The 9,121-nt window shown below is 39.0% G+C and overlaps 1 protein-coding gene across 1 annotated transcript; it reads left to right on the forward strand.

Annotated features, from left to right (window-relative positions):
• Nucleotides 1-419: 419 nt before the first annotated feature.
• LOC133622928 (uncharacterized) lies at nt 420-5,968 on the forward strand. The gene is made up of 2 exons (XM_061985784.1): nt 420-874; nt 5,379-5,968. Exons 1-2 carry the CDS (start codon nt 515-517, stop codon nt 5,538-5,540), a joined length of 522 nt encoding a protein of 173 aa, XP_061841768.1. The 5' UTR covers nt 420-514; the 3' UTR covers nt 5,541-5,968.
• The last annotated feature ends 3,153 nt before the right edge of the window (nt 5,969-9,121 follow it).

Here is a 9,121-nt window from a genome sequence, read left to right on the forward strand (position 1 = left end):
TATTTATTTTATATATATATTTATATAGTATTTATATATATTTATTTATTCATATATGCACCGTATTGCTTTTTTATCCTGCACTACCATGAGCTTATGTAACGAAATTTCGTTCTTATCTGTGCTGTAAAGTTCAAATTTGAATGACAATAAAAAGTCTTAAGTATTGTCTAAAATAAATCTTAATCATACAGTTCCAATATGGCGGCCGTAATACGCACACAGAGTGGAAAGTTTTTTAATTTTTTATTTTTATTTTAGAAAAATTATAGAATATGTTGGTTTCCCTCGTGTTTCTGTTTCTGTTCTGAACCATATTTGTTTTGTACCGTATTGTTGTTGAAATAAAGTTCTAAAGGAGAAAAAATGTCCTTATGGGCGGAGTCTATCTCTGCTATGCTTTCATTGGCAGTCGAGAATTCTGCGCACGCAGTTCACTTCCGGAGTCAAATGTTTAGCGAATGAATTGACCGAAAAGTGTTTTTTTCCCCTGTGCAACTCTAATTGTAATTTCATGGCGAAAAGACACGCCGAGGTCACTTTAGTTTCCGACCGCCCCGCGAAGAGAAGCTTTCGATCTCATTGCCTGGCTGACCTGCAGCTAGAGAGCATGGCTTACCACGGGGACGTGAGCCCGCCGTGCACGCCAGCTTTGTCGGTCAAAGAACGGCCATGTTGCTCGGAAAAGACACGCGAAGAACCATCACGTCTGTATCGCAACACGACCGAACCACTTGACGCGGCTTCCGACAAGACTACGTCACACGCATGTTCTGCAAGTTTCTCCGCTACGTCGTCAGGTTCAACGACCAAGAAACGACGTCGAGAAGAGTCAGATGACGTCGTGGGTGCCATAGCTGAAGTCACTGATGAAGTAAGTCAACTGCCATTACATTGACATTATCTGCGTTGTAGTCCATCCATCCATCCCTTTTCTACCGCTTGTCCATTTTTGAGGTCGCGGGGGGTGCTGGAGCCGATCTCAGCTGCATTCGGGCGGAAGACGGGGTACACCCTGGACAAGTTGCCTCCTCATTGGGGATAGGTTGATTGGCAACACTAAATTGGCCCAAGTGTGTGAATGTTGTCACTTGGTTACGAAAGACAGTGTAATGCTGTATCTCTACCGCAAGATGTCACCCTTTACCCATTAAAATAAGGCTTTTAAACGGGACAACCTCCTTTTATACCTGCAGTGTACAGCTCCACTAATGGACATTGGAGTGTTACTTTCAAAGGCAAAATTAAAGTATTGCTAGAAACATAATTTTATATGGGACTTTATTGTATTATATGTATAGTACATGTTCCAAAAAGGGCCCTGCGTTGACGTGGCGACTTGTCCAGGGTGTACGCCGCCTTCCGCCCGATTGTAGCTGAGATAGACTCCAGCGCCCCCGCGACCCCAAAGGGAATACGCGGTAGAAAATGGATGGATGGATGTTCCAAAAAGAAAAAAAGCATAAAACACCACCAGAATTAGAGCTATTACAAGTCAAAAGCGCCTTCCGTCCGATTGTAGCTGAGATAGGCTCCGGCGCCCCCCGCGACCCCGAAGGGAATAAGTGGTAGAAAATGGATAGATGGATGGATGATGAAGCTTAGTGTTACGCTCATGACTTGGTGTAACTAAAGTTAAAGTGCCAATGATTGTCACACACACACTAGGTGTGGCAAAATTATTACCCTATAACATGGGTGTCAAACTCTGGCCCGCGTAATTTCAATTGGCCCTTGAGGCGATATCAAATTAACACCAGAGCTGGCACGCCGATTATATTCAGCGGCGGTGCCGCGGTAACACCGCATTCACCGCTAATTCTCATACTTGCCAACCCTCCTGGGAGACTCTCAAATTTCAGTGCCCCTCCCAAAATTCATCACGTCCGCTTTGCACACAGTCCAGCGAATGCTGGCCCAGTCACATATGTGCAGCTTCAGCACGCACACACACGTAAATGCAATGCATACTTGGCCAACAGCGATACAGGTTACACTGAGGGTGCCCATATAAACAACTTTAACACTGTTAGAAATGTGCGCCACACTGTGAATCCACACCAAACAAGAATGACAAACACGTTTTGGGAGAACATCCGCACAGTAACACATCAATCAATCAATCAATCAATCAATGTTTATTTATATAGCCTTAAATCACAAGTGTCTCAAAGGGCTGCACAAGCCACAACGACATCCTCGGTACAAAGCCCACATAATATAAACACAACAGAACAAATACCCAGAATCCCATGCAGCCCTAACTCTTCCGGGCTGCAATATACACCCCCGCTACCATCAAACCCCGCCCGCCTCAACCGACGCACGGAGGGGGGTGGGGGGTGGGGGCGGGGTTTGGTGGTAGCGGGGGGTGTATATTGCAGCCCGGAAGAGTTAGTGCTGCATGGGATTCTGGGTATTTGTTCTGTTGTGTTTATGTTGTCTTACTGTGCGGATGTTCTCCCAAAATGTGTTTGTCATTCTTGTTTGGTGTGAATAAAGTTATAAAAGTTATACAAGCCTTGCTTGTTCAATATTCAATGCAAAACTTGTTTGGGTCCCTATTAAAAGGTTAATTTGTTCAACCTTGACCCACGGCTTTGTTCAGTTTTAAATTTTGGCCCACTCTGTATTTGAGTTTGACACCCCTGCCCTATAAGATGAAGGCAATTGCATTTTATTGATATTTGAAATGTATTCAATGTTTATAAATGAATATTTAAATATACTAAATGTAAAAAAAGGGAATAAATATTCAAAATAAGATCATTAAATTAAATCTAGTTTGGTTACGCCATCGTGAGCGCAACACAAGGTTGTAAAAGTTTCAACTACAATTCTAAATAAGATGTCAATAGCAAACTGAAATCAAATACACACAACTTAAAGATTGATCAATACCTATTTAAATTTAGTAATACATAAATATGATGATTTATCAAAATATAAAAGAAATATATCTGAACAGAACGCTCATGATGGTTACACCAAAAAGTAACGCTATGAATCGCGTTTTTCCAAGTTTTTGGGGCATTTTTATGCTATATCCAAGCATCTTCTTTTTATTATCGTTGATTTTAAATGGTCAAACTAATGCATATTATATATGCATGCCCTAGTAAACAAAAAAAAAAGTCATATTTATTTTGTTGTTACATTTTGAAGTACATTTGGGCAGGTGGGTGCGAATGTACCCATTACCAGAGCTGTACACTGCAGTAAATCACTGCTTCCAAATATGGGTTCTTGTCTTCTTGTAGTCACTCTTGGGGGTACTGCATAAAGTATCTGTATATACTTTTAAAACAATGTATTTATTTCAGTGTGGGGGGAGGGGGGGTAGGCTATTTGGTCACCAGCTAACTTTTGTAAGTTTGCCCCCCTCAATCAATCATCAATCAATCAAAGTTTATTTATATAGCCCTAACTCACGAGTGTCTCAAAGGGCTGCACAAGCCACAACGACATCCTCGGCTCAGATCCCACACCTGGGCAAGGGAAAACTCAACCCATGGGTTTCAATGAGAAACCTTGGAGGGGACTGCAGATGCATACTTGCCAACCTTGAGACCTCCGAATTCGGGAAATGGGGGGGGCGGGGGGCGTATATTTATAGCTAGAATTGACTGAAATTTAAGTATTTCTTATATATATATATATATATATATATATATATATATATATATATATATATATATATATATATATATATATTAAGGATGTCCGATAAGGGCTTTTTGCCGATATTCTGATATTGTCCAACTCTTTAATTACCGATATCAACCGATACTGATATATACAGTCGTGGAATTAACACATTATTATGCCTAATTTGGACAACCAGGTATGGTGAAGATAAGGTCCTTTTTTAAAATATTAATAAAATAAAATAAATAAATTAAAAACATTTTCTTGAATAAAAAAGAAAGTAAAACAATATAAAAACAGTTACATAGAAACTAGTAATTAATGAAAATGAGTAAAATTAACTGTTAAAGGTTAGTACTAATATCCATTCGGCCACCGTGTTATGGGTTATAGATAAACCTATGGATAATAGAAATAGAAATAGTCTCCTTTTCAGGTGAGAGAGGACGCTAAAGGCAGTGCCTTTAAGGCACGCCCCCAATATTGTTGTCCGGCTGGAAATTTTTGACATGACTACTTGCCGTAGTTTTGAAGCAATGTATGATGGGAATCCGGATATTGTGTGTCAGTGTATTAACGTGCCGGCTGGAATAAACACACGCTGAGAAATGGCTCCGTGCCTGTCTACTTTATGGGTTATAGATAAACTTATGGATAACGGAGACATATATAATAGTCTCCTTTTCAGGTGGGAGAGGACGCTAAAGGCAGTGCCTTTAAGGCACGCCCCCAATATTGTTGTCCGGCTGGAAATCGGGAGAAATTGGTTGTCCCGGGAGATTTTCGGGAGAGGCACTGAAATTCGGGAGTCTCCCGGAAAATTCGGGAGGGTTGGCAAGTATGCGCAGATGTGTGTTGTGTTTTTTGTTCAATCCCAGAAAGACTCTGATTTAAAGTTTAATTCTGGCTTTGTAGTTACACTGAGAGGAAGTCCAAGCTCATTGTGTTTTTGCAACTGCACCAATTTCCTCAGAATTTTCAACAAACTTGAAGTGTTTTGTCCAGGAGATTATTTGTGATTTGTACGTTTTCAGAATGTGCTTGTTCTATTTTTGGCCAAACTAAAACAAAGAAAACAACCCGGAGTTATCTTTATTTTTAAGTTATCATGCCGTGATTTTACCATTCTGGCCCACTTGGGAATAGATTTTCCTCCATGTGGCCCCTGAGCTAAAATTAGTTTGACACCCCTGGTCTAGAGGGCTCATAATAATCCAATTCGTATGCAGAAGTTTGTAAACATTTTTTATGCTCTTGCTATAAAAATATTTGTTTTATAATTGATAATTCCCACCAAGTGAAAATTAATTTACCACAATCAGGCCGGGAACCAAATAACAGCGATAAACAAGGGTTTACTGCCGGGGTTTCTTGCGGGCCGGATTAGGCATATATATTTCTCCATGTGGCCCTTAAGCTAAAATGAGTTTGACACCCCTGGTTTACCAAAAGGTTATGATTATTTTATATGCACAAAGCTTTGTTCCAAATTGTTTTTAGTTTTTTTCATAATTTCAGTTATTTATACTGTTTGCACTTTTATTTCCAATTGTTTCCAACAAGCCCACGACAGATAAGCACTCTTTTGTTTTCGGGGGTTCTTGCCTGAAACAAATATTGTACTTTACAAAAAAAAAAGTTTGACTTTATAACGACTTGTGTAAATGTTGACTTTTTATAGTGAACATATGTAGGTTTTGTCCTTAATTCCATCTTCTTTATTTTTTCAGGTAGATTCAGCTGATACTGAAGATTGCACTTATAACACTTTTCAGTTCTGGAGGGTCCCTTTGCCTGAGCTGGACCTTTCACTGCTGGATGAGTCCAGTGGACAGAGCCAAGCAAAACACAAGTCAAATGTCAAAACCTCCTGGGATGCAATGGAGACCTGAAAATGAAGCCAATAAAAGCAAAGAGGTTGTTGTTGGTGTGCTTAAAGACAGACAGTCTCCCAGCATCTTTTCACTCAAATATGGAAAATGAATAGCTGGTCCAGTTAAAAGATGCAAATTTTAATGGTCAACACTTACTCCAATAGGTTATCTAAGTGAATGTGTTCTGCATTGCTTTGTACAACAGTGACATACACTGCATACTCTTTAGTTTTCAATGTTAAACTTCTAGTTATATGAAACAAAGTGTTATCAACTTGTACTAGATATTAAGATTCCATCATGTATTTGCTTTTTACATGCTGCTGGATAATTGAGAGGTAAATTAATCTGTTTTGTTCCAGTTGTTATAAATATGTCATACGCATTTTTTGTCAACAATTTTTTACCATCTCCTTTTGATTAACAATAAAATATTTTTATTTTAATTACTCTGAAATTGAATGATAGTTTAGCAGCGCCTGGTGGGAATACTGTCCTGTGAGGAAAGTATAACAATAGTTTGCTCATGACTGATATGATATATATGTGTGTGCTACTATATACTGTATATATACATATATATATATATATATATATATATATATATATATATATATATATATATATATATATATATATATATATATATATATATATATATATATATATATATATATGTGTGTGTGTGTGTGTGTGTGTATATATATATATATATAGGCACTGTTGGGAACAAATCTGTAAATGGTGGAACAGCTCCCCCACCTGGCTGCAAAGTCGCACCAGAGATAATGCACAACATCATTCGGCGCGGTGCAAGATACTGCATATCTTGTTTTATTTTTTAAATTATTAACCATATAGAGGGTGAAATGATTATACAAATACGATAATCATCTAGTGGTCGATCATCAACTTCTCGATAATCATCGTCTGGCAACCTTGTTGTGCATTCCCACGAGCTTCTTCACAACCAAATGGAGGCGCCATATAGCCAACGTTGCCAGTTGTTTTCCAACATTTTTGTTAGTTTATTTAAAAGTAAAACTGCATTACACTGTACATTGTAGTTATACTAATCACCGTTGGTGGTAATGTTTTACATTCGCAACTGGTCCTGAGCAACATCAAATCTGGTATGTATGATACTTAATACTATTTTAAAACAACGTTAATTTTAATCTCCTGGTACGATAATTTGTCTTTTCCCTTCTGGCAACACTGCTATATGTCCGAATTTAACATCATTAGGAACAAAACCGATCTGATGCCTTCTCCGTGATTACTGATTATTTGATGTTATTATTATTACTCTGTAGATAATAAAGTCTGTTGTAAGAGCATGGTGTGAAGTTAGCAGGAAGAAAGATAAGTGTTTTGTAGGCGGGACTCTTCTATTATTTTTGAAAAAGTCATTACCCTTTGGACTTCTAATGGCTGATAAAGCTTTACTTTTCTCGGCCCCCCGTCCTACTTAAACAAACATATCTCAACCTAAAGCCTTCTTCTAGCCATGGTAAGTTATTTATTATCATTAACTTACATTATGCAATCCTAGAAATATTGTTTGTGATTTGATATCTGAAACTTGTTGCTGTTTAATTTGCCTTTTAGCTAGCTATAGCTAATGTTAGCAAACATTTTATCTCATTACAATGATTATTATTATTATTACTAATATTATTATAATGTTATGTTAGCTACTAACCTACCAACCAAGTAAATGTCATTTGTAGGCACTATTTTACTAGATACTATGATGTTAATTCTGTCAAAAGTAACTATCAATATGCATATTGGTCATTTTGATTAAACAGGTTTAACCAGGTGTGTCCTACTCTTTTTTTTTTTCTGCTGAAAACCACAGAGAAATTTTGAAAAATATAATATTTATCACATTTTTTTTATTTTTATTAAAAATGCTAAAACTATCTTATTCAGCTCAGTGGCGTTGTGGTTAGAGCGTCCGCCCTGAGATCGGTAGGTCGTGAGTTCAAACCCCGGCCGAGTCATACCAAAGATTATAAAAATGGGAGCCATTACCTCCCTGCTTGGCACTCAGCATCAAGGTTTGGAATTGGGGGTTAAATCACCAAAATGATTCCCGGGCGCGGCCACTGGTGCTGCTCACTGCTCCCCTCACCTCCCAGGGGGTGAACATGGAGATGGGTCAAATGCGGAGGATAATTTCACCGTAACTAGTGTGCCGCTATAAATAGTTCATCTGCGTTAGTGCTTATGATAACAATATCACAATACTTGCTTAAAGGGGAACATTATCACAATTTCAGAAGGGTTAAAACCATTAAAAATCAGTTCCCAGTGGCTTATTTTATTTTTCGAAGTTTTTTTCAAAATTTTACCCATCACGCAATATCCCTAAAAAAAGCTTCAAAGTGCCTTATTTTAACCATCGTTATATACACCCGTCCATTTTCCTGTGACGTCACATAGTGATGCCAACTCAAACAAACATGGCGCATAGAACAGCAAGCTATAGCGACATTAGCTCGGATTCAGACTCGGATTTCAGCGGTTTAAGCGATTCAACAAATTACGCATGTATTGAAACGGATGGTTGTAGTGTGGAGGTAGGTAGCGAAAACGAAATTGAAGAAGAAACTGAAGCTATTGAGCCATATCGGTTTGAACCGTATGCAAGCGAAACCGACGAAAACGACACGACACGACAGCCAGCGACACGGGAGAAAGCGAGGACGAATTCGGCGATCGCCTTCTAACCAACGATTGGTATGTGTTTGTTTGGCATTAAAGGAAACTAACAACTATGAACTAGGTTTACAGCATATGAAATACATTTGGCAACAACATGCACTTTGAGAGTGCAGACAGCCCAATTTTCATCAAGTAATATATTCTGTAGACATACCCTCATCCGCACTCTTTTCCTGAAAGCTGATCTGTCCAGTTTTGGAGTTGATGTCAGCAGGCCAGGGAAGCTATCGATATTCTTCTCTTCATCATCTTCGGTGGCATAAGGGACGGTGTGAGCCAAGACATCCAGGGGGTTTAGCTCGCTCGTCTGCGGGAACAAACTGCCGCCATTGCTTGCCGTGCTATCGAGGTCCTTTGTCCCTGAATTGCTCACACACTCCGGCAGATTCAATGGGGGTCTGGCGGCAGATTTCTTTGACTTTATCGTTGGAAATGCATCTGCTTTGAGTGTCGCAGGATATCCACACATTCTTGCCATCTCTGTCGTAGCATAGCTTTCGTCGGTAAAGTGTGCGGAACAAACGTCCAATTTCTTGCCACTTTTGCATCTTGGGGCACTGGTGCAACTTGAATCCGTCCCTGTTTGTGTTGTTACACCCTCCGACAACACACCGACGAGGCATGATGTCTCCAAGGTACGGAAAACAGTCGAAAAAACGGAAAATAACAGCTGATTTGACTCGGTGTTTGAGAAAATGGCGGATTGCTTCCCGATGTGACGTCACAACGCTCCGAGAGCGAATATTAGAAAGGCGTTTAATTCGCCAAAATTCACCCATTTAGAGTTCGGAAATCCGTAAAAAAAATATATGGTCTTTTTTCTGCAACATCAAGGTATATATTGACGCTTACATAGGTTTGGTGAT

The sequence above is a fragment of the Nerophis lumbriciformis genome, linkage group LG12 (genome assembly GCF_033978685.3).
Source record: "Nerophis lumbriciformis linkage group LG12, RoL_Nlum_v2.1, whole genome shotgun sequence".
In the NCBI taxonomy this organism is placed as follows: Eukaryota; Metazoa; Chordata; class Actinopteri; order Syngnathiformes; family Syngnathidae; genus Nerophis; species Nerophis lumbriciformis.

Bases quoted from the DNA above. Each gene is read 5' to 3' on its own strand.
- LOC133622928 (XM_061985784.1), top strand. From the start codon at position 515: ATGGCGAAAAGACACGCCGAGGTCACTTTAGTTTCCGACCGCCCCGCG. The intron at 875-5,378 runs GTAAGTCAACTG...TTATTTTTTCAG, and splicing joins TAGCTGAAGTCACTGATGAA to GTAGATTCAGCTGATACTGA.